Genomic DNA, 25,989 nt, shown 5'->3' on the forward strand with positions numbered 1-25,989 from the left:
TCTCGGAGGCAGCCCATTACAAAGGCTACCTGCCAAGCTTCCCCGAAATGGAGCCCATCAAGAATTCACACACCTCACAGGGGTGCCCTTAAAGATAAAAGTATTTGGGGAAACTCCGGGGCCCCGTTAGAAATGCTAATTGCTGCCTTCGTTAGCCTATATTTAAATGTTAGAAAACCCAGGGAGATCCTCCAAGACTGGGGGACTCTCGGCTCCTCTGTGGCTTGGGCAAGCGGCCCGGGCTACCCGGTCCCCGCCGGCCGCGAAGGTCGACTCCGCCCGGTGCCACGCGGTACAACCCCGGACCGCAGCGCTCCTGCCGCCGACTGGGGTCTTCGCAACACTTCCAGACCCATCCGCCCAAAGAGACGCGGGGCTCGGGCTGCTGGCCCCACACGGTGCGGAGGCGCGAAAGGTGAACCCGAAAGCCCTTGTCCCACGCTCTCTACACCTTTCCCGCCTTCGCGGGTGTCGGGCTGGCCTGGTCGAGTCTTCGCGGAAGAACTTGGTCTTAGGGACCCCCGAGGCCGGGCAGTAATTTACTCCCCCCAGCCCTCCCAGCAAACGTCCAAGCGAGGGGGTGGAGACCCGCCTCCGGACGCGTGGAGAAGGGACCCCACGGTCTCAACTCAGCGGCAGGCGGGGAAGCCCCTAGGCGGGTCTTACATCAGCCACCCCACGTACGATCGGAGGGCGGGAGTAAGTCGCTCCAGTCCCCGGGGCTGCGCCTTTCTCCCCCTCCCACCCCAGCCTCCGCCCCTCCCGCCGCGCCTCGTCCCCGCCCCGTCCTTGGTGCGCCGCGGCTGCCGAGCCGAGCGGCGCCGCGCGGGGCCGAGTCGAGCCGAGCAGCCACCCGCGCCGCGTCGCCGGTTTAAGCGCAGTGCGGGGCCGCGGCCGGGGGCGGCGGTAGTGAGACCAGAGCTGCGCTCCAGCCCCCTTTTCCCTCCATGGTTTCTCTCCGCTCCCGCGAGTAACTTGGCTCCGGGGGCTCCGCTCGCCTGCCCGCACGCCGCCCGCTACCCAGGACCGCGCCGTCGGCCTCTGCCTCGAGCAGACCCCTTCCGACGGCCCTCGCTGCGCAGGCTGGGACGCCTCTCCCCCCTCCGCCCCCGCCGCGGAAAGTTAAGTTTGAAGAGGGGGGAAGAGAGAGAAACATGGACATGAAGAGGAGGATCCACCTGGAGCTGAGGAACCGGACCCCGGCAGCTGTAAGCAGACCCCCTTCGGGCGCCCTCTCCCCCCGATGACTTGCATGTAATGGTGGCCACCTGCGGGGCCCGGACCGCGGGTTCGCCGGCCCCGGCGCGGGGAAGAGCGCAGCTCGCGGGCTCGGACGGGGAAGGCGGGCGGGCGCTGAGGGGGGGAGCGAGCGCGCGGGGATTAACTCTTTGGCGCCCGCGGGAGCCCGCGGCCGTCCGGGGAAGGCAGTGGGGGTAGGGGAAAGCAAACTTTGAGCTCCTCGCCCGCCGGGGTCCTTTCCCTGAGGAGCGCGTGTGCGTGTGGCCGGCAGCGAGGGAGGGAGGAGGGGATTGTGTAACGCTGGGAGCCATGTTTGCAGCCTCCCGGGATGCGCGGCCGGGCGGAGCTCGGGCCTGCCGAGGAGCCGCGCGGCCAGCCGGAGCCCGGCCCGCTGCGGGCCAGGCTGGGCTCGGCGCGCCCCAGGCCGGCCGGGGAAGGGGCTCGGGGTGCGGGGCTCGGGGTGCGGGGGAGGGTCTCCTCAGGCTAGGCCTCGCGGCTGGCGCCGGCCGGACCCGGGCAGGGGCCGAAGGGCGAGAAGGGGGCTCTTCGCCTCTGAGGGGGACGGGAAGCCCCCTCGGGCGCCAGGTGGCTAGAGCGGGCGCGGCTGGGCGCGCGCGGAGCGGGGGAGGGGCGAGTCCGGGCGGCGTAGGTGGCGCAACCGCCGCCCCTCCCCAGGCTAAGTTTGAAAAAAGGACGCGGTTCCCGCCATTTTTCAAGCCTAAAAATAAAACTTTCTCTTCCATTTCTCTCGCTCCCCTTTCTCCCCCCGGCCTTCCCCTGTCCCGGCCTCCCAAGGCGGGCGTCGCTCGGCCGGGCCGGCCGTTGTGGCGTAGACGGCTTCTCCCTCCCCCCGCGCCGCGGCGGCGGAGTCCGGGGGCCCCTGCCCGGGAGGCTGGCCCCTCGGTGTGGGCGGGCGGCGGCTCCTCGCGTCAGCCCGGGCGCGCCACAAGCCGACACAGCGCCATGTTGGCTAGCGCTCGTCTCCCTCCGCCGCGTGAGCCAACAGGCTGGCTCGGCCTGCCAGGCCCCGCTCGTCTGTCCCGGCGGTGGCTGTGGGCCGCCGCTCCCCGGGCCGAGCCTGCGGCTAGTTTGGCGCCCGCCTCGCCAGGGCTCGGCTCGTTCTGGCGGGAGCTGCGCGCTCCGGCCGCCGCCGACTCATCTCTTGGGCGCACTGCCGTCCCCTCCCCCCTTCTTAAAAGGGCAACGCCAGGCGGCCGCCTCCGCCCGAGTCGGGCGTCTAGGGCGTCCGGGCGGGTTTCGGCCGGGCTTGCAGGCCGGGAGGCCTCTGCCCCCGCACGTGCTACAGGCCGTCGACCGAGGCCAGCGCTCGCCTGCCGCTGCGGGTGCGCCTTTTAAGACCCGTCTTTCTTCTCTTCCCCTGGTCCTCCTCGCGACCCAGAGCAGCTTCCTGCGGCCCTCGCCGGGGGGCCGCGCCGCTGCCAAACCCCCTCTCCGGGTGAGTGGCGTCCTCTGTCCCTGGGGCAGCCCAAGGGAGGTCCTTCCATCTCCGCCCGAGCTGGCGATGGGCTCGCTTCGTGCAGTCAGGGTTGTGATAACAAGTTGCCCACTTGTGGAAATTGGTCAGCCCGGCCTTCCCTTGTGCGCACGAGGTTTTGAATCCCTGAGGTCCCCACAAATGAAGTGCGGGGTTGTGGCACCTCGTGGCCTCCCGACTCGTCCCTGGAAGACCTCGAGGGGTGAGCGTCTCGACTCGGTCCTCCGAGTTTTAAGGTTGAGGTTTGACCGCGCTCGTCCCTTCCGTCCATCAGTCAGACATTTTGTTTCGGCCACGTGCTAGTGTCCTGAACTGTTAAGCTTCTTCACACCGTAAAACTTGCAGAGTTGTGGTCTCATTTTGAGGCGTTGTTAATTTAAGACGTTTGAATTATTACTGCGTAGTTCCAAGTCAGTAGAATATGAAGGTATTGGATTTAGCCAAATTTTCCAAAAGAAAATACACAAGAATCTTCACAGTGCCTTAAAATGTAACATTTGAATTCTTCGAATATTCATAAAGCACTATTAAAATACTCGGCTAAGAGCACCGTTGTTCCTTCTGGGAAACACAACTGGGCTGGTTGTATATGGACTTTTTTGTATTTGAAATAACTAATTATTGCTTTTTAAAATACACATACATGTGCACGTGTTAATTTCTCTAGAAATCAACTTAAGCTTTGCCCTTTTGCCAAAAACAGGCTGAAGTCATGTATCTGTTTAACTTAAAAGGTTAGTTTCTCAGTTGCACTATTCACATATCAGGTTCTCAAGCCACAGGTGACTGTTGGCTACTTTATTGAACTTCACTCTCCTACTATATAATCCACTGGTTTTATTAAATAAATATTTGTGTACCAACAGTATGGCAGGGCCTGGAAAAGCAGTGTGCACAAGGCAGAGAGCAGCCCGTTCCCTCCTGAAGCCTCAGAACCCCGTGGCGCCTGTTGCCTTGTGCAAGTTAGAGGCCGTGGGAGAGTGTCATGGGGGCCAACCAGGATTGTGGGGTAAGAATGGCTCCCCAAGGGACTTAAGGGAGCCTGAGTAGGCCTTAGGTGTTTAGGAGAGGAAAGCTTCGACCTTAAACAGAAGGCTTTTTGAGCTGTGGGCGAGTGGGGTTGTAGATTTCAAGGAAATTTTAAAAGATTAATTTAAAAATGTTTTGCACAAAAGTATCTTTCAGGTAAGTGAGAAGTTACAGAATGATTCTAAGTCAGCTAGTCATGTGGCTCCCTGTGTTAGAGTAGGCTTGACCTCTGGGGTCCTGTAGACTTTTCATCTGGGAAAAGAGGAAGATTCCTGTCTCTTGTAAACCTATTGGTTTAAGACAAGAGGCTCTTAAATGCACAACAGTATATTCCTTGGTTGACCTTGATGTCATCGAGTGAGGTAAAAGACTGAGGAGGGTAAGTGGAGGTTTGATCTTCAGAGTTTGTGTTTGAAGATCAGATGGGCTTTTTTTTCCTGTGAGTATGGCTGCTTTGTTTTTATTTTTTTATTTGGAAGTTTGAAGAAGACCCTGGTAACACTTCACCTTCTTGTGTTCTTTAACTAAAACACATAAGACAGACCAAGAGAGTAGGTTCCATTTCACCTGTTACTAACGTGTGCTGTTTATCTGAGGGAGTGGCTCGTAAAGAAGTACATAATCGAGTTTTTTCTGAGTCCAAAACACCTCTTTATATCAGAAGTTTGTTCTCATAGTGGAAAAATGGCTTAAAATGGCATTATAAAGTCATATTCAAAAAGAATAGTGATCACTATTTTAAAATACAGCCAAAGGGTAGGAATTATTTTATTCAAAACATTGGTGTTGTCAGTTGTTTCATTGAGAGCAAATTGTCTAGCAGTAGAACATACAGGTGCACCACAGAAATTGTTGGTGCTGGCAGATGTGGTGACACGTGCAGTAATGAGATACTGATGCAACCTATATCTAGATCTGAAATTTAGATATATTCCAGAATTGGAGGAACAGTGTCTTTATGTGAGACTATCATTTTCCTATTATGCCATACATGCCACTGATAGGAGCACCTCGTTAACAATGAATCTAGGGACATCTGCCCTTGATGTTCCAGTCTGTTCAGAGTTAGAAAGTCATGCAATTACCGTGGTTTGCAGACTGCACCTGGCGGGAACACTAGTGGCCTGTATGCTAAACTGAGACATTTCATATTCCACAAGTAAGAATACTTTTTCCTTAGTACCAAGATATTGACAAAAAAAATTTTTTAAATACATCATGTGAGGGTTCTTCCCTGATGGTCGGGTGGTTAATACTCCATGCTTCCAATGCAGGGAGCGTGGGTTTGAACCCTGGTCAGGGAACTAAGATCCTGCATACCGCATGGCAGTGGCCTTTAAGAGAAAAAAAAAAAAAAATCTATTACATGAGAAAAACCTTTCCCCCAACTTTTGGCATTTATTGTGTCTTGTTATTTTAAACTCAAGGGCTTATTCAAATTTGCTGCATAGCAGCCAGTTGGGTTCTTTTTCTTATATAGAATATATATTTCTTGTATTCTTTAGTTTACAGCATCATTGAATGAAAAATTAGATACAGATAAGCTAAAAAAAATAGTAGATATAGATTTAAAAAAACTTTAAAAAAAACCCAGGAATCTCACACACACATTCTACCACCAAGATATTCTGGTATAGTCCACAGGAAAAGTTTTTTCTGAACTTGGATCTTGCTATTAATGAATATAATACCTTGTTAAAGTATAGTAAACATCTATCTTGCATTGTTAATGTCTGCATAGATCATAATTTAACCATCCTCATTAGGTGGTTAGAAAGTTTTTTGCTGTTTTAATTAGCATTGTAACAAACATTTTGTATTGTGAATCTCTGCCAAATTGCTTTTTAGAATGGTTCTCTTTTTTACCTACCCCCCAGTAGGATGAGTGTTTCTTTCCTTCCTACAGGCAGTTTTGCCACTCAAACACATTTCAGTACTACCAATGTTCTATTGTCATTTTGCAGACATTCTTTTAAAATAGTAGTAGGGTGGAAGGTCTGAAGGTTGGTTAACTCTGAAGGATGGGAGTTGTCAAGGGTGGCAAGAGTTACTTTCCATGTGTTTGGATTATTTCACTCACTATAATAATCATGTATTTTCTAACTAAAATAATTGATGACTTAATGATCTTTAATTCTCCATATTGTCTTTTCCTCCTCTTATAACAGTTGTAACTGATAATTGGGGAAGGTCACCCCAAGAGTAGCTAGGTAGCTCGTTCAGTAAAGAAAACTGCCTGTAGTGCTGGAGACGTGGGTTCAATCCCTGGGTGGGAAAGATCCCCTGGAGAAGGAGTCGGCAACCCACTCCAGTATTCTTGCTTGGGAAATCCCATGGACAGAGGAGCTTGGTGGGTTACAGTCCATGGGCTCCCAAGAGTCAGACACAATTTAATGACTAAACCACCACCAACCAGGGAAATAGGAAATGAGACCAAGTGGAGAGGATGAAAGGAAAACTCGTGGATCTCCTCTGTGGCTCCTAGCCCCAATCTCTGTAACTTGGCTACCATGTATTTCAAATTTTTCATGGGAAAACTAGAGTATCAGCTTTGCTGATAGCTATAGAAAACTAAAAAGTTGCATAGGAAATAGTTTGGATTTTTGTTTTTAGTTCTTAAGTGTTTGCCTTAAATTTGTGTTTGAGGAAAAAGAACTAATTTAGTTGGAAAATAAGGGATGAGGAAGAGTGAATTTGGCCCCCAAAGTTGTCAGGTATCTTCAAGCGAAGGCCAAGCAACTGTGGCTTGGATCAAATAGTGGTAAGTGCTACACACAGAGGTACACGTGCCTGCCAGCATTCCCTCCCGGGGAGGGTTTGGGACATAAGGAGGAAAAACTAGGGCTGTTTTTCCTGGATTCGAACCTTCCATTTATTCTGGGCCTGTATCAGGAGGCAGTGACAACATCGGTCCCCCATCGTGTCACACTCGGGAAGGACTTCACGAAGAGGGAAAACCTAGTTAATCTTACATGCTGTTGACATAATGCCTGAGAACAGACACCTTTTCCCCAAAGTCCTGTTTAGAACTTGAGGCTGGCCGGAAGGGTGCTTATGGCAGGCTTTTCAGGCCTGTCGTCCTTGGGCACAGCCCTGAGGGAACCCTCCTTTGGGCTCTGCAGTAATTTCCACTCCGCTCTATGCCTGTTTGTGGCTCGTCTTCTTGCTGTGACTCTGGACTTGGTTCTGGGGTTAACACAGTTCTTTACTGCATCCTCAGCCTTGCTGGAAAAGTTCAGGGACATGACTTCACTGCTGAGCCGTAAGCCCTTTCCTGTACTCGCCCCAATAAATTGTTTCCTCCTACTCATGGAGAAAATTAAAGGTCTCAGGTGTGTATGCCCTGACATCTCACTCCCCACTTGTAAACTTACCAGCTCCTTTTCTTATCCTATCTCTTCTCCATCCTCGAGAGTAGAATGACATCTCATTTTTAATACGTATCTTTTATGATTTGTTGTAGTCAAATGAGTTTGTTTACTGATGATTTATGTTTTTATGACTTGTCTGCTTTTTTGTCAGTATTTCTTTTGGGGTATTTGTCTTTTCCTCAGGGTAAAACCAATATGCTCAAGAAAAAGGTAACTATATGCATATACCTAGAATTTCTATATATCAAGAAAGGTAACAAAAAAAATCTTGAGAGAGGTTGATTGTCATTTTAAGATAAAGAACTTGTAACTCAAAAAGATTCTGATGTTTGTTTTTTCACCTAGCAATAGATTGTGAGGAGATAATCCTTATTACAAAAGAAATTTCACATAAAAAGATAGCATGGCATTATTTATAATAGGGAAAGTTGAGAAACATGTTCATTAGGGAGTATTGTAATTTATTTTACATCATATCTTTTAATTTCTTTAGACATTAAAAAGTATAGTTATTATTAAGTAATACTGTTTCATGTTACTGTATTTAAAATATACAAAGACTGAAAAAAAAAACCAAAATATTAAGTGACAAATAGCAACATTCTTTGCATGTGATTATGCCTATCATCAGAAAGTAGTTTCTTTCTATATCCAGGTTTCCTGTTTCATCATTTCCTCAGTCCCTACAATCCTGACACAAGCTCCTATGCCAGTTTTTCCATTTTGACTGTTGTAAATGTTCTTTCTCATATTGAAATATCCAGTTCAGTTGCTTAGTCGTGTCCGACTCTTTGTGATCCCATGAGCCGCAGCACGCCAGGCCTCCCTGTCCATCACCAACTCCCGGAATATGGTGGTAACTAAAATAGGCATGACCCTGCCATCGTGATGCTTGATGAAATTTAAAATCTAGCACTGACTCTTTTTAAACTTAATTTTTTTAAATAGATCAATAATCTCATTGTAAAAATGTTAGATAAGATTATGGAAAAGTCCCCAGGACAGTCACTTTTACTCCCTGAGAATATAAGAAAGTGAATGTGTGACAGGTTACATAAATGAAAACATTTTCTGTATTCATCCCCCAGTGTCTCCTGGAGATGTCTCTCCTTGATGGAAAAATTATCTAGTTTTTTCAATCCTCCCGCTTGCCCCGGTGACTTCTTATGCCTTATTTCCTAAGCCTTTCTATGTGTTTGAAACTAATGCTTCACCTTTGGGTACTGCTACTCTTGATTCTTCTCAGGCTTCCTTTGCAGGATCCCCAGGATTCCATCCTTGGTCCTTTTCATATGAATTCCATCCCCTTCCACTACTCTCTGCTCTGATGACTTCCATATACAGAAGTTAAACCTTGAACTTCAAATTCTCCTGTCCAACTCCTTGGGGATACTTTCACCTGGACTTTTCATGAGAACCTTAAACTTGATATCCTTTGTAGTATTCATTACATACCTGCTCCCCTCCCCGCACCCAAAACTGTTCCTTCCTATTTCCATCCAGTTGCATAGTTCCCATTTCTTTAAACCAGAACCTTAATTCTTCTCCATCTTCTTTCAGACCCAACAATTCAGTTTGCAGATTTGGACCACTTTTAACATCTTTTTTTCCCTACCAGTTTCTCTTTCTTGATTCCTATTCTGCTGAAGCAACCAGCAGACTTGTTCTCTTTGACTCTAATTAAAGCGGAATTTTACCAGTTGAGAGGAATGTCCAAGAGGTGATTTCACCCATGGGCTGGGAGGCAAAATGGCCATCTAAATTCCTCCTTATTTGGCTATTCCTCCGTATAGCATTTTTGGATTCTCTGTCAGATATAGTCATAGAAAAGCCCCAAATCAAATGGAAACATTTAGTTATATTGCAATATACTGCTTAGGTTGGTGGGTAGTTACAGTTGACTTTTTTTTTTTAATGATTTTTTGGTTTTCTTTTTTTTAATGCAAAAGAGATACATGTGTCCTTGTCATTCTCCTACACCTTTTCCCAGAGGTTATTTTCTCAGCTTTCACTGCGTCTGAAGCACTACTTTCTATAACAGTTCTACTTCACCTTGAGGAAACTGAGGCACAGATAGGTTAAGTGACTTGCCTAAGGTCACAGAGGTTGTAAATGGCAGGGCTAGAAATTGACCCTAAGCATCTGTCTCTGGCGCCCAGCTCTCCTCAGTTTACTTTAAATTTTCAGATAGGCTAATTTTTATCAGAAGAGGGAAGACTATCCATAAAGAGAAAAGTGGAAGGAAGGGAAGAAAGAAACAGCTGTAATGGGCCTGTGTGCATGCTGAGAGCAAGGCTTCTGAAGAGGAAGTAGAGTAGTGGAGAGTGCGAAGTTGTGGCTGTGTGGGTATCCCTGACTCTTAAATCTATTTCCTTCTCTAATTGGGGGCAGGGGGGTATGGTGGTAAAAAGAATAATGAGTTAATTCTCCATAAATGTTAGCAATTGCTAGAGTATCATCTTTGGATTTTGTGTGGGAGGATAAAGATACTAACTCCTATTTTCATTTTAGAGCTATCAGCATCTCATACATGCTTGATTACGCATTAATGCCATTAAGTGTGTTAGATTTACTGCAAGAATGCCTTTGGCAGTTAAAACTTATTTGCATCCGTGTAAATTTATCAAAACGTGTTTAAAACTAGGAAGTGTCATAGTCAACCACAGAGCAAGAATGGCAGTAGAGATTAGCATGGTAGATATTTACATAGTAGACTTTATTAAATAATCAGTATTCCGAATTTTCACATGTGATACTCTTGGATGGGTTTGAATTCTGAATTTCAGGACCTCTAAAGGAGATTTTGTGGTCTGAAAAAGGAATCTAATATCTAACTGTTCTCTTCCCTAGAAATACTTTTTTACACATAAAACAAAGTGATCTTGGTTTTGAATTAAGAGCTGTTGGATCTTGGTCTTTTCCTAGTGTCAAGATAATCTTAGTAAGGATTAATAAGACCAGAGGTAGAAATGTTAGTCCAGAAACCTGTAGCCACAGTCTCTTAGTGACCTTGCTGGAAAAGTTAAGTTTTCTTCTTGTGTCAGTCTCCTGGGCCTTGTGGCCTAAAGGAGTTTATGGGTAGGATGGGCCAAGAAGAGAGGTGGGTAGCTTCTCCTGCATTTGTAGTTAAAGCGCCTCTTGGAACAGCCTTGGGAAAAGGACTAAGAGCGGGTGTTGTTTCTCTTCACTTAACATCTTAAGAGCTGTATTTTCTGTCTCTGGAAAGTAGAGTTAAAATCTTTATTTATAACCATGGTCTGACATTTCACCCTTGATATCTATTAGAATATCGTTGTTAAAGGCTTAATCATTTTTTCATTTATTTACAACTATGATCTGGGTCTCAGTAGAGGCTGCCCTTCTATGTGGGTGATTTGTTGAGTATTTATGGTTGGAGGTTTTGCATTGTTCTTTGTTTTCTATATGTTTTTGAAAACTTTTCTTCCCTGCTTTGTCACCCACAGGTTCGAGAACTTGTCCTGGACAATTGCAAATCAAATGATGGGAAAATTGAGGGCTTAACAGCTGAATTTGTGAACTTAGAGTTCCTCAGTTTAATAAATGTAGGCTTGATTTCAGTTTCAAATCTTCCCAAACTACCTAAATTGAAAAAGGTAAGTGCTTTTTCTTTTAACAATAGAAGAGAACCATTCTGGGGAAGGGAAAAATAAACAATTCTATCTGTAAGGAAGCATTTAGTGTAACAGAGAGCACATGGCCTTTGTAACTGGGCAGATCTGGAACTCAGCGTTCCATCCGGCTCTATCATTTCCCTGATGGGTGACTTTTTCTCAGGTTATGTAATCTCTCTAAGACTCAGTTTCCTCACCCATAAACTGGTGATACCATCTGATCTTGCAGAATTGCTATGATGTTTGGAAATAATACATGTTGGATGCTCAATAAATAGTTATGATGAATAATTTAGTACTCAATAATTGTTATGGATTTGTTGCTATAATGTTAACTACATTTTGTTCTTAGTATGCTCTGGTTTAGGAACCATGGGTTCCTCCTGCTTTTCATGTTTAACGTTGATTAAGGGAGGATTTAAGTATAGACCTTTCAGATTTGTAGCCTATGATATTTCAAATCCATTATGTAATTCTTAATGACTAGGGAGTTTAAAATGTGTTGTGACTGATTGAGAATTCATTTAAACCAAACTGTATTTCCCTTGCCTAGTTAATGGTCCATTGTTAGGGCTTTATTGGTCTAATTATAAACCAATCACTATGCTCTCTTAACACTGCCCACCCCCCCCCCCCCACACACACCCCCTCATCCTTGCCATGCACCAAGAAAAAAAAAATTCTCAAGAAAAATGTTTTTTTGTGTGTGTCTTTGCACATTAACCTGTCACAAAGCCTCTGCCAGAACTGAAAGAAACTTAGATCTTCTAGCCTTGTTCATAGGCGCAGACCCAGCAGTAGACCCAGACAGGTACAGTAATTTGCCTAAAGCCACCCACAGAAGTGGTTTAGTACTAGAGCCAAAACTAGAACCATATTTCTTATTTGCTGACCCACTACCTTTTCCATTACATATGAAAATGTGTGTGGTCTTGGCAGTGTTGCAGAATTCTCCACTGTTTACCTAATCTCTTTATTAGGGAGTTTAAGTTGAAGCTTCATCTAAGAAAGATACACATAGAAAACTGAAATGAAATTTAGGCAACAAATAGGTAAGCTGTTCCTATATGCTTGCTTGAATCTTGAGAGGGACTTGTTTTTTTTTTAAATACATGAATTAAAATCCAGTAGTGCTGTGTGTTTTAAATGCTCAGGTAGTCCTCATGAGTTTCAAGGCAACCCTGCTATTAAAAAGAATTCTGTTATATTTAAATTTGTACATTTCTTTTCTTTTTTCTGATCGGTATCTACTTTACAGGTTCAAGTGTAATCCATTTTTGTTTATGTAGATTATCATGACATGGGAAGCTCTAATAAGTCCATTAGAAATGATGGCATTTTAGCCTGTGTCTGCACAGACTTGATCTTAGCAGGTCCCTACTGTGTGCTATGTTCTCTTCTCTCCTGGCGCCTGGTACACTTTCCTGAATTACTGTGGTCTCTACTGCCATCCTTACTCAGAAAGTCACAAGAAACAGGTTCTGAGAGAAATGTCACGAGTGTCCTAAATTACACATTGATTTCATTTCAAAATAAATATGCCACCAAATGTTTTGGCAGATTGCCTTGTTATCTCTCCTCCCTAAGATACTCATGTTGAAAGGATGTGAATATTATATATGTCGATATTCTAACCAACCAAGAGAAATTTTAGGTATTTTACTGGACTACCCATCAGAAGGGGGAAACAAATGTATTGAAATGTGGTATTTTTCTCTTCTGAAATGCTTAAAAACACCTAAACAGACTTCTTGTCTTTAAAACTCTTTCAGTGAATGTTTCAGTTTTTTAGAGTTCTTCTGTTCTGCATGATATACTTCATTTCTTTGCATGCCAGACTAAATTACGTAGGTTTTCCTTCTATTCTAGGTACATAGCACAGGGAGGAGCACATTGAAGCGTGTCTCCCTGGCTGCAAATCATAGGTTCACAACTGTAACAGCTGTGTGATCTTGGGCATGTTGCGTAGTCTATTCTTAGTTCATTTTCCTCATCTGTAAATGGGGGTAATAATTCTACTTACCCATAGGGTGGTTGTGAGATCAAATGAGTTCATGGATTTCTAGTTCTTTGAGCAGTGCCATAAGTACTTGGGTACTTAACACTTAAGTACTGTGTAAGAATTAGATACACCCACTCCAGTGTTCTTGCCTGGAGAATCCCAGGGATGGGGTCGCACAGAGTCGGACAAGACTGAAGTGACTTAGAAGCAGTAGCAAGGATTAGATACAGTTAACCATTGTTGTTGTTGGCAGTTAAAGTAGAATTGAAACCAGCTCTCTAGCCTTAGTGCTCTCATCTGCTAAATGAAGAGTTTGAATTAGATGCTCTCAACTGTCTTTACTTTTCCAGGCTCCAATTTCTTTCACTGTACTGTTCCTTGGTGAAGGCTCATTCCTTCATTGGCATACCACTTACGACTCAACTTGACCTGCAGCAAAGAAATTAGAATTCTTGTAAAGGCTCGTGATAGATCCGTGTAAGAAGTGTCCTCTGGGGAACTGGCTTCCCCAGCCCTGAAGCTGTTGCCGCATCCCCTCTCTTGAAGTCGTGGAACTTCTCTCAGGGCCTGTACCATTCCCGTAGCCTTCAGGGTGGCCTTCCCTGGTGGCTTCCAGAAGTAGAACCCTGTGGCAAGTCCGCACTGTACGGAAACAGGTTGGGTTTCAAGTAGGGATCATGAGTTTTGCTTGACACACAGAATAGCCGCTTAGAATGCGTTTACCTTTCCTGGCACATACAGCATATTGCAACTTCTCAAAGAATTCTAATTTGCTTTGACCCACTTTTTAGGTTAGAAAATGAATTCACTGATGTTAGGGCCCAAACTGTTAAAATTAGCAGCTGATTAAGAAAATGCAACCCTCTCATCCTTACATGTCTCTCCTTCCCTGAAGAGTTCCTAGGATCTGTAATTTGGATTTAATCAAACAAAATGAACATACATGCCCTAATGAAAAATAGAGGTCATTTGATCTTGGTAAGTGTCTGAGAACTATATTTGTTGCTTCTAACGCTTCAATGACGCCTGTTTCTCTGTGTGTTTGTGTGCTGTGTGCATTTTCTCTTAACAGCTTGAGCTCAGTGACAATAGAATCTGTGGAGGTCTGGATATGTTAGCAGAAAAACTTCCAAATCTTACACATCTAAACTTAAGTGGGAATAAGCTGAAGGACATCAGCACGCTGGAGCCTTTGGTGAGTAGCTGAGGATTTGGAAGCCAGGACTTATTGGTCATGTTCATTTCATATTTCTTTATTGTGAGGGAAATACCTGGAAATAATGAGAAGGTGGTTTTTTAATAATACTTTTCTATAGAAGGAGTCCAGAGTAAAAGATCAGAACCTCTAATTACATGTATTCCTGTGACTTTGCTCTCCCTCCCTGTTTATTGTGGCCGCTAACTTCAAAGGGGAATTCTTTTCTTTTTTGTTCTTTTTAAATGTCATATATTGACTATAGCCTTAAACATTTATCTTAAAAAATTTTCCCCAGACTGGCCAGGCTATTCTATACTTTTATAGAAAAGGCTGTCTATATTGGGTTGGGCATCTCAAAGGCAGCTCCAGTGAGGTTTAGGTCTTCTGATTCACAATTTTGAGCTCCACCTGGATCACTGTTTGCATGGGAACCCCCAAATTCTCCTCCTCTTACATGCTGGGATAAACTATAGAAAGTTCTATTTAAGTGCCAGTTGGGTTATAGACTTTGTTGTGTGACCTTGGGCAAGTTGCTTCTTCTCTCTGGGCCTCAGTTTCCTCCCTTATGAAGCAGGAAGGATAGTGATCCCTGCCTTAGGAGTTCTGAGAATAAAATAAGGTAATGTACTTAACATTGTAAGTTGGGAAGCTGTGCTGATGGGGGTCTAGTTAAGTGGAAGTTGTAGTGACCAGAAAAGAGCTTACGAAGCACCGTTGGGGGCCTGTTGCTCTCCTTTGCTCCATGAATTTTGCCTTTTTTTTTTTTCCTTGTTACAGGTACACTCAGATAGTTGGGCTCCTTCCTTTCTCACTAGTCCTGTTTTCTTCCCAGTTAATGGCGGGTGGGGGATAGCCCCACAGACTCTTTTCTTTTGATGCCACCTGGAAATTCCTGTAATTTCAAGATTGTTAACTGACTTTTCCCCCTAAACACGACATTCTATTCACAGACGTACAATTCTATTTTAATGAAGCTGATGAAACTCAAGCCTGTTTCATACCACCCAAAGAAGCCTGTGGCGGCTTTCTTTTTTTCTGTTTTACATAAAGTCAGTATTTCCATTGTACTTAACTTACGGACATTAATTGGGAGAGGGGCTAGTCAGGAGATAGGAGCTGTCTTTCAGGATCCAGCAGAGCAGAACTCAAGAGGAAAAGGCATCCTTCTGCTGTCTCTTATCTTTTCTGACATCACAATATATTAAAATATTTGAGCTTCTTATCATTTGCCTAAAATATTGATATTTCAAGGGAAGATAAGAGTTAAATTATGACTTCCTTTAATGAAGATTTCTTGCTGGAACTAATAGTTTTTTCTCTCCTAATCAGTAATCGAGGCTGTACTCCAGTGTAAATTTAATCACTGTTTACCAAGACCCTTTGTTCTTATGTTTCATTAAGTGGACGGCATTCAGCTTATTTCTCATAAATGTTGGGGGCCTTTTGCCTACCTTTGCTCTGTTTTTTGCCCCTTTTTTCTGTTAGGTACACTCAGACACCCGGGCTTCCTCCTTTTTCGTATTAGGTACACTCAGACACCCAGGCTTCCTCCTGTTTCACTGTTGTTTTCCTCCAAGTCAATTCCCATTTCTTGTGTATAAGCAGACTTTTATTACAGTTTTCCTTATTCAGAGATGTTAACATTTGCCCATTGTATCCTCATGTAATGCAGAGAAGAGAGAATGTCATTTTAGAAATGAGGAGACTGAGTTTAATTACACAGTAGCTGTGGAATAAATGGTGAGCAGGAATTCAAGTCCAAGGCCATTCTTTCCACTGCCCTTGGAACCTGTTCTTCTCTTTTTAACCTGTAAATTTACTCCATACCCCAATAGACCTAAATTGGGAGTTCCAGTAGTAAATTAAGCGCTGATGGTCTCCCTTCGGTCCCATGGGCTATACTAAACCTTTGTTGTGTGTTTAATGACAGCCCTGTCAGTTCACAGTAACTGTAAGCATAGGAACTCCTTTTCTCTAGAACAGAGTACCGGGCCATACCTTGCCACGCGAGATCACTGGCCGTTGCCTAATTCTCATGGCAACCTTAGTCGTCTTTGATATTTCATCAGAAGCTTGTATCAGTGTCCTAGCATTCAGAGGCAGAGCAGAAGCAAGCATTGTGTAGGAATTGTTTGCGTGAGTGCTCCCGACCTGATCAGTGATTTATATGGTAGGACCCTTTGGCAATGAAAGTCTTAATCCCCTGAAACCGTGAAGTATGAGAAATAATCGTTATATTTACCGTTTTTGGAGGATCTACTGTGTGCCATACACGGTAGTGGGTGCTTTATGTATGTCATCCATTAATAATCTTCAACATTTCTACAAAATGGATAGGAACAACATGGCCCTCATTTTACACATGAGGAAGCTGAGGCTTAGGAGAGGCTGAATCCCTTGTCCAGAGTCACACACTTGGCCTGCCTGTGACAAAGCCATGGACCGCACGCCCAGGGCTGTGGGGAAGGCAGAGCTCCTGCTGTTCTCCTGAACTTGCTGTTCCAGGTCCTGGGGGTGCCAGGTGGGTCTCCTGAAGTCATAACTTCAGGATAAATAATATTGTAGGAGAAGGTGAAGGGGGGAAGTGTTGGGTCCGTTTTAACTTCTCAAAGTATTCTTCAGTGGGGAAAACACCATCTCATCCTCATCAACCACATGCATTTTGAACACCGTCTACGTTGAGCCCAGTTCTTACAGTCAATGCAATGATTGTGAATGCCTCTGCTTACTACAGGGACATTAATCGAGAGACAAAGAAGGCATCAATTCAAACTTCCTTGGACACCTTTTTTAAGAGACCTGGGCCATCCAAACCATCCCCCAAAGCCCTTCTAAATTCTAAGAAGGCAAGCAAAATTATTGTTAATAAAATGTTTACTGTTTATTATGGCTAGCCTATTAGTTGTAGGCCAAATTTCTGAAATGGTAGAGTTGTGATTTTTTTTTTTTTTTTTTTTTAAGCAGTATTTACATATTACATTGGGATCCTGAATAATCTGTGTGTAGTGTATTTGGGGTCTTAAAGCACAATTTTAGAGCTGTAAACAGTTCTAGAGTACTCCAGTTATTTGGGATTTTGTTGTTTATTTGCTTTCACTTCATTTTCTAGCATACTGTTCGGCACGTCTGAGTTATTCATAATGGTTCCGTTCTGAAGAAGTAGCAAAAAATGTTATAGATTCAGAGTTTCAGAAACTGGGAAGCCTTGGAGGCCCTGTGTACTAGGCTAGTCAAAGGAGTTAGAAAACGGGCCTGGGGCACTGTTGAACATTAAAGATCAGGAGTTGTATGTATTTTTGCACATCCATTCCTAGGAAATAATGTTGGCCAATAAATGGCTCGTTCCTTTGAGCGAAGAATTTTATACTGAGCCTCTGTGGGAAAGTTACCAGATTTACTCATGGTTCTATCTTAAGTGGTATAGTGTCAACATACTTGTGAAGAGAAAAGTTTCCCCAGTTACCTGTTGTGGTATTTCAGCATTTTTTTCCTCTTGGGCAAGAAGTCATACCTGGACTTCTGGGGGTCAGGCTGTCCAGTAGGGAGCCTATTCTGACAGCTACATGACACAGAAGTCATTCTCCCTACAATCAGGACTGGGGACAGCTTTCTTACGACTTTAGGAACTAACTTAATAAGCACATTATTGGATCCACAAACTCTTGGATAACTGCACATTGGTGTTTTGAGGAATACATTTGCCTGTTGCTATAACCCTGTTCCGTGTTCCCTGCCTGGCTTTATGTTCCCAAGGGCTGTTCAGTGAGAATAAAGCCAGTGTGGGTACCTTTTTGATAAGGAATATGAAGGTGGTGAGTGCAGGGGTCGGCAACCCTTGCCCCTACAGGACCAGGTAGTAGATCTTCTAGGCTTTGTAGGCCATATAGTGTCACAGCTTCTCCACTTTGCCATTGTAGCACAAAAGAGGCCATACATAATCATAAACAAGTGAGCATGGCTGTGTTCCAGTGAAACTTAGTTTACAAACACAAGAGGCAGGCCATACTGGGTCAGCCAACTGTCACTTGCCAAGGTCTGCTTTAGAACAAAGATTTTTAAGTCATTTTGTAACTCCCAACAATTACACAGATTCTTCAAGTTTTGAAGACAGAGTTTTGTTTCATCTCTGTGTCTTCCAGGTGCTTGTGAAAGTTGAAGGAGATTTCTCAAGAAAGCATCAGTCTTGAAACAGCATTTGTTTTTTGCAATTTACTTCATAAAGAGATCCTCTTAGTAATATTTAGAGAATGCCAAACTTTCTGTATTGACTCAGAACCATTAAAGAGTTAAGTTTAGGAATCCATATGTCTGTGTTCCCCACCCCCACTCCCTATTGGAAAAGGCACCAAGCCACGTAGTAGCTCTAGCTCGCAGTTTGTGTTTGCTCTTTATCGGCTTGCCCCCTCTCCTCCTCCCTGTGAGGGTCTGTTGTCACTTTCTGTTGCTCTCTGCTTGTTTGTCTGTAATACTACCTCTGCCCTCCCAATCTCTTAATTCACCCTTAATCAAAACTTAATAGACCTGGTATTGAAATACTAGTACACTGAGGTAATACCAAATGATCTGAATAGAATACACAGATATTTTCCTATCAGTTTGGCTGCTCAGAAAACTTCCTGGGCCAAGTTTTTAGATCTTAACTATTTTAGATAATGAAACAGGTTTCAAACAAATGAGGTATTGCAACAAAACTTCAAGGTATGGTAAAATCAGAAGATTTTTGTATCAGGAAGGTCTGGTAATAGTATCAGTCTTTGCCCCCAAAACTAAAATAGAAGAAAAGAGTGAAAGTTTCTCTACTCCCAAAGTTTCAACTCTGAGTTCCCCTTGTTTTCTGCCAGCTTGCATCGACTCCCGTCTTCCCAGAAAACACTCAGATCCCCACACCTTGTGGTTCACTTTGCTCCGTTCTTGAGTGTTTCGCGTCTGTGTCCCCACGTAGAAATGCCAAGGATCTTGATGCTGACTGAATTGGTGTGACTGAAAAAAATGTTTCCCCTGTTTTCCCACCCCAAAAGCACTGATTGCTTGATAACCCAGCGTGGTCTCATTGGTCATTTGATTACTCAAGTCTCTGATTTGTCTCATACTGTAAAAAGATCCACCTTTAATATTTAAAATTCATATTTCTTAAGATTATTCATTCATAGTGCCAGAAGGAAACAGTTCTCTGAGAGGATAGTGGTAGAAGGGAACACTAGTTAAAAATCTAGTGACCAGTCATAAAGGTTGTGATGGACTTGAGATGTTTTCCTATGTACAAGGCTGAATAGGCTTATTGAATTCAGAGCCTAGAATTTTACCTCTTTAGGAGATGGTTTTTGTTGCTTATGTTCCTTTGGTTTAGGAGGTATGTTTCTTGATCCTTTTCTTCAGAAAAAGTTGGAATGTCTGAAGAGCCTGGATCTGTTTAACTGTGAGGTTACTAACCTGAATGACTACCGAGAGAGTGTCTTCAAGCTCCTGCCCCAGCTGACCTATCTGGATGGCTATGACCGGGAGGACCGTGAAGCCCCAGACTCAGACGCCGAGGTGGATGGTGTGGATGAAGAAGAGGATGATGAGGGTGAGTGGGCACTGAACGCTCTTGCTATCAGGAAAAGTAATTTATATCCATGCACGTAGGCCTTCTGTTAAATTTGGAGTTCTTAGGACATTGAATCTGCCTGCAATGCAGGAGATCCAGGTTTGATCCCTGGGTCAGGCAGATCCCCTGGAGAAGGAAATGGCAACCCACTCCAGTATTCTTGCCTGGAGAGTCCCATGGACAGAGGAGCCTGGTGGGCTACAGTCCATGGTATTGCAAGAGTCGGACATGACTTAGTGACTAAACCACCAGGACTTTGAAGTCTTCAAATGATTCAAAATAGACAGTGGTTTGTTAGCTAATTAGCTTTGAATTTGGAGCCTAGAGATCATAAACTGTGCTCCAACCCATTGAAGTGGTTTATGGTTTACTAACAGGACCATTGCCTCAAGTCTCTTGCCTTTCTCCCAGCAGTTCCCCTTTCCTGACTACTGCCTGTTTATTCTTCCCGACGCACCTTTGTCAGCTCTTCCGGGCAGCGTTTTGTGGTGCCGGAGTTCCTGTGTGCCCGAGCACTCCCTCGCTTACCTTCCTCACGGCCCTTGTTACTCGGCCACTCTCGTCTCTTCTGACTTTGCTGTGATTACCTTCTTAGCTCTTCATTCACAGGCCCTTGCACTTAGTGGGTACTTGGTCCATGGTTTTTATATTCAAATATAAATATCTTTCCTACTTTCGATAGATGACTAGAGTTTTAAAAGGTAATGATTTGAAAGCACTGTATGTTGATTTCCATCTTCTCTTTAATAAAGGAAATAATCTCTGGCTATAACATGGAATTAGAATGTACTTTTTACTTTTGACATTTGATCAGTTTTTTCACCCTGGTTCCTCCAGAAGTCTTAATATCTTTTCACCCAAACTAATCCTGCTCAGCTTGTGCTCTCCCTACACAGTGACTTGTTTAGTAAGAGTCACTCTTAGGCTAAAAGCTTTTTCACCTGAGAGGCTTAGAGGAAGCAGAGCTTATATCTCTTTAAAGATAGAAGTTTATAAGGCAGAAGTAATCAAGAAAAGTGAAGAACACCATATTGCAATCAGTGGCATAGTACTCTGGAAACATTTTGCAGTTTTGTTTTGCAGCAGATTTGAGACAAGGCAAAAAGACATGGGATATTAGATGGTAAAGTGAATAGGATGCTTCATCTTGTTCCAGATGTTCATATCACTTAGTCCCTTCACTGCTGGTTCTCCGTTTCTCTTACAAATCCGTCTGGCTGGCTGTTTAAGTTCACCGTAAGTGGGTAGAGCAGCCACTTGTGTGCAGACACCTGTAGAGGAGACTCCGTGAGGAGTGAGAGGCGGTTGGGAGCAGGACCAGTCAGGCAGGCATCTGGGTCTCCTGCACGCCAGGCTGCAGAAAATGGTTTTAGGAACAAACAAACATGGTTCCTGTCCCCTTGTCTACTAAGAAGAGAAATGTTAAGTGATCAAACTAAATAAATAATCGTAAGTGAGCAAAGTCTGTGGTGACGGAGAAGGACCCCAGTACGTGTGTGAGAGCGTATAGCTGAGGCTGCGGGTCTGGCCTGAGGAAGTGATGTCTGTCTGAGACTTGAGGGCTGAGCCGGGGTTGGTCATACAGGAAGGAGAGGGAGGAGGCAGGAGAAGGCACAGTGAGCTCCAGGGCCTGGAGAGGTGAGAACAGCCTGACCAGGGGCCTGCGCCAAATGCAGTAAAGATACAGGACACGGGCGCCGGCCACCACTGTCCCCGTCATGGAGTTGTTACGGGTGTTCCCCAGGTTCCTGATTGGCACAGCTGGTTTGTGGTGGAACGGGTTAACGCCAGAGGAGGAGGTTGGTGGGGGGATTTTGGTTGTTTGGGGGTTTTGTGACTTTGTACTATGGAGAATTTGAGACATAAACAAAGGTAGAAATAACAGTAAAACTATTGTGTTCCCATTACTGAGTTTCATCTGTGATTGGTTCATGCCTGATCTTATTTTATACACATGCATTCCTACCCATTTCTCCCCTTCCTTATTTTGAAGCATATTCTAAACACTGTATCATTTCATCAGTAAGAATTATAATGTACATAGGACTCCTGGCCTCTGGATTTTATGGATCTTAGGTCAGAAGACCTGAGCCTCAGCAGCTTTTGAGGAAGGAGGTGACTGTGGTTCATGGTTTTCCCTGACATTGGTGCGGCCCAGCATTTGTCCGTGGGCCCACCCAAAGCTCCCTGCCACCTCAGTGGGTATTCCTTGATGTGTTCCTTTTGGGCTGTTTTCAGAAGGAGAAGATGAGGATAAGGAGGAGGATGAAGACGGTGAGGAAGAAGAGTTTGATGATGAAGAGGATGACGATGAAGATGAAGATGCAGAAGGGGAGGAGGACGAGGATGAAGTCAGTGGGGAGGTCAGTGCCTGCCCTGCTGCCCTCTGCCCTCTCGTAGTTAAAGTGTGGTTTGTTTAAAAGGAAAACTCTTCTGAAGAAATTATTATACTTGTAAATAGACTAATAGTGGTTTGACTAATTTAACTTTTGTCCCCCTTTTAGTAAATATTAATACTAAATGGAATACTTACTGAATGCTAAACTAGACAGTGCTTGGCTGTGCAGAGTAAGTCTTGACCCTTTAACTTTGGGAGGCAGTAACAAGTTGAGGATTCATTCAGTAGGGTGAGAAAGCTGGAAATATTGAGAACTGATGAGATGGCCTTCCTTCTGTTGTATTGAAATGAAAGGTATCTTTACCAACTCTAAACTTCTTGTATATCCAGCTTAATGAAATAAGTACATTATGTACCTTCTGTGATAAACAGTTAAGGATGCAGAGTTGAATAAAAATGTGGTCATACTCTGAAGGAGCAGGGAAGGGGGTCTAATTTATGGGACATGTAGTAATAACAGAATCTCCGAGGAGCTGAAGAAGAAGCCATAGCTATCCTTCTAACCATAGAAGGATAGGAGAAAGGAGTGACTTTAATCCTAATGGGGATTTGTAAAAACAGGCCAAGAAAGTTTAGTTCAGTCGCTCAGTCATATCCGACCCTTTGCAACCCCATGAATCGCAGCACGCCAGGCCTCCCTGTCCATCACCAACTCCTGGAGTTTACTCAAACTCATGTCCATCGAGTCGGTGATGCCATCCAGCCATCTCATCCTCTGTCATCCCCTTCTCCTTCTGCCCCCAATCCCTCCCAGCATCAGGGTCTTTTCCAATGAGTCAGCTCTTCACATCAGGTGGCCAAAGTACTGGAGTTTCGAAACTTCAGCATCAGTCCTTCCAGTGAACACCCAGGACTGATCTCCTTTAGGATGGACTGGTTGGATCTCCTTGCTGTCCTAGGGACTCACTCTCAAGAGTCTTCTCCAACACCACAGGCCAAGAAAATTAGATATCATTAAAAAAATGTTCTTTTATAGTACAAATATAAGACTGAGCATTTTTATAATCTTGTAGATAGCTAATGAAAGTAAGTTTCTGAAAGAAGCATTTTATTTATTTTAAAAATGGGGGTGCTGGATATAGAAATATTTGTCCAGGGATGTCCCTGGTGGTCCAGTGGTTAAGAATCCACCTGCCAGTGCAGAGAACGTGGGTTGAGTCCCTGGTCGGGGAAGAGCCCACGTTCCTGGGGGCAGCTGCGCCTCTGCGCTGTAGCTGCTGAAGCCCGCAGGCTCTGGGGCTCCTGCCCCACAAGAGAAGCCGCTCAGTGAGAAACCTGGTGCCTTGCAGCCGGAGAAAGCCTGCATGCCACAGTGAAGACCCAGCGCAGCCGGAAATTAAGTAATTAAGAAGAGAAATCTTTGTCCAAACCTGCTTTGAAGTTGAAGGTTTTAAAATTAATTCTGGAGTTATCCATTGTAAGTTGTATACTAATGAAAAATGTCTGGCAAATAAAGTGCTTCTGAAAAGCAGTTTTTAAAGAAAAATTTTAATTAAGCCCATTAAAGAAAAACCAGCAGCTCTCAGTATCTTAAATAAATAAAAGTAACGTTACAGTTTTCTCCTTGAATGAACTGTTAAGTTTATTGACAATTCTTATTTTTCTTCGTACTTCTCAGCTGGGCAGAATTAATCTAATGATGGTGTCTGTTTACCGTTCTGTAGGAAGAAGAGTTTGGACAAGACGGAGAAGTTGATGAAGATGACGAGGATGAGGACGAAGATGAAGATGAAGATGAAGGTGGGTTAAGGCATGCACTTTGGTCCCCCTCAGTTTAGCAATACAGAATTGGAAATCATGGAGAAGAAAATAAAATACCTTTGGCCCTGGTGGTCTTCAGAGGCACGGATAAAGGCCGTGAGTGTGTGTGTACCGGCCCGTCCCCTGCTCCGCAGCAGGTCGTGATGCCCGTGTGAGGGAGGAGGCCCTGGCCTCAGTCCCTGCACGCTGTGTTTTTAGACCCCGTCATTTGTGTCACTGTTAGGCAGGCGATTCCTGTGTTCAGAATTTATTCATTAAAAAAATTTTTTTAATTGGAGTGTGATCTTTGCAGGATAGATAAATAGCACTGTTCCAGTTCTCCTTTCCCCGCCACAATTAAAACCAAAGAAACACTTGTTTATTAAAAAGTAGATTTTAACACTGGTGTAAGTTTCAGAGCACTGAATTGTTTGCTGAGCTTTCTGTGAGTTTATACTTCCCAGCAGCATCTTCGCTCTGTGCCCATCTCGGAACTAAATTTACTTTGGATACAGCAGTGATCAGGGCCTGGTCTTTGCCTTCAGGGGGATTTTTAAAACAGCGTTTAGTGCAGATTTAGTTAACTTCATAAAAGTAATCATGAGTTTAGTAGTTGAAAAGACAGAACGATGTGAAAGTCTCTGGGTCTCAAATACCTAGAGTCTAAGAAATCTCTTAAAAGTTAATGTGAACTGCAGTTTGAGTCTTGCCGTTTTCTAGGCTAAGTACTTTGCACTGGTTCACTTAATCCTCAGAATAACCCTATGGAGTCAATGCCATTGTCCCTATTTTACTAATGAGAAAATAGGCTTAAGGAGCTCATCTCCTAACCATTAAATTCATTTTTGTTGCTTCCAATTGCAACAGTTAGGCAAAGTACATATATGCCTTTCCAATTGTCTCAAAGTGAATTTTTGTTCTCATACAGAAGAGGAAGAAAGCGGGAAAGGTGAAAAGAGGAAGAGAGAAACAGATGATGAAGGAGAAGATGATTAATAAGACCCCAGTAACCTGCAGAAAAAAGAACTGTTCAGTATTGGTTGGACTGCTGACATGGATTTGGTAGCTGTTTTTTTTTTTTTTTTTTTTTTAAAGAAAAAAAAAAAAGGTAGCTGTGATACAAACCCCAGGACACCCACCCACCCAAAGAGCCAAAGAATAGTTCCTGTGACATTCCACCTTCCTCCATTTAGTCCCTCTTGGAAATCCACCACCAAGCTTGGGGACTTCACCCCAACAAAATTGTAAGCGTTGTTAGGTTTTTGTGTAAGACTTGCTGTAGCGTGGATAGCTGTGATTGGTGAGTCAACTGTCCGTGGCTACCAGTTACACCAAGATTGTAACAGCATTTTTACTTTCTGTACAACAAAGAAGCTTTGTAAATAAAATCTTAACATTTTGGGTCTGTTTTTTTCATGCTTTTCTTTTCAAAGACTTTTTTTTTTACATTAGGACATTGTGACAACTGGCAAAAAAATATTTTTAAGAATTTAAGTGAAATAAACACATTCCTCTTTGATAAAGCCTAGTTGTATGCTTACATTTGTAAATTAAGACTTTGTAAGCCTGTGTTAAAACACACTAAAGAACTGGTTTCTTTGGTGTTTTTTTTATTAGTGGTTGTTGAGAAATACACAAGTGTGTAGGATCTTTGAGCATTTAAACCTAATCCTCATTCTTGATGACTGTGGAAGTAAATGATGTACACTTTTGAAAAATGATGTTTGAAATTCAGTGCTGTGGAACCCCGGAAAGGCAGTAAAAAAATGTTAGGTCCAAATAATAGATGAATTAAGGAAAGGAGGGTCATATAACAGAGAAGAGTCCCAGGAGATCTGAGTTGTTCTGGCTCTGCTACTGGTTTCCTGTGTGGCCTTGTGTTGCCCTCTGGATTACCTCCCAGTCTATAAAATTGAGGGGGTGTGACCAAATGGCTTCTGAAAGTTTTTTGCAGCACTGATGGTCTCTGACCCTCACTGACAGGAAGGTCTGAAGGAAAAAATGAGCTTTGTGCTAAGGCTGAAACATGTAGGGATTGACTGACAGGTGAAGAGAGTATGGTTATCAAGGCAGGCGTGCTAAGGAGGATGACGTGAGAAGCTTGGCTGGGGAGCGGGTCAGCACTGCCTGAGGTCAGCTCGGCTTTTTTTTTTTTTTCTCTTTTGCAGAAAGATGGAAATTTGCTCTCTTACAGATCTTAAAAGGACTTGGGGGAGGGGTAAAATACTCTGCAGTCTGTATGCAGTGGTTCAATACACGTGTGACTTGTCAATAATTTTTTTTGTAGTGGAAGATCTG

The 25,989-nt window shown here is 44.0% G+C and overlaps 1 protein-coding gene across 1 annotated transcript; it reads left to right on the forward strand.

The window, feature by feature from the left end:
- The first annotated feature begins 860 nt into the window (after window positions 1–860).
- Window positions 861–24,778, forward strand: ANP32B (acidic nuclear phosphoprotein 32 family member B). Its single transcript, XM_061132791.1, has 7 exons — window positions 861–1,208; window positions 10,599–10,748; window positions 13,841–13,963; window positions 19,343–19,532; window positions 21,792–21,916; window positions 23,616–23,691; window positions 24,620–24,778. The coding sequence occupies exons 1-7, from the start codon at window positions 1,155–1,157 to the stop codon at window positions 24,685–24,687; spliced, it is 786 nt and encodes a 261-aa protein (XP_060988774.1). The 5' UTR covers window positions 861–1,154; the 3' UTR covers window positions 24,688–24,778.
- The last annotated feature ends 1,211 nt before the right edge of the window (window positions 24,779–25,989 follow it).

This window comes from Dama dama, chromosome 29 (genome assembly GCF_033118175.1).
Source record: "Dama dama isolate Ldn47 chromosome 29, ASM3311817v1, whole genome shotgun sequence".
Lineage (NCBI taxonomy): Eukaryota > Metazoa > Chordata > Mammalia > Artiodactyla > Cervidae > Dama > Dama dama.

Bases quoted from the DNA above. Each gene is read 5' to 3' on its own strand.
- ANP32B (XM_061132791.1), top strand. From the start codon at position 1,155: ATGGACATGAAGAGGAGGATCCACCTGGAGCTGAGGAACCGGACCCCG. The intron at 13,964-19,342 runs GTGAGTAGCTGA...CCTTTTCTTCAG, and splicing joins TCAGCACGCTGGAGCCTTTG to AAAAAGTTGGAATGTCTGAA. The intron at 23,692-24,619 runs GTGGGTTAAGGC...GTTCTCATACAG, and splicing joins AGATGAAGATGAAGATGAAG to AAGAGGAAGAAAGCGGGAAA.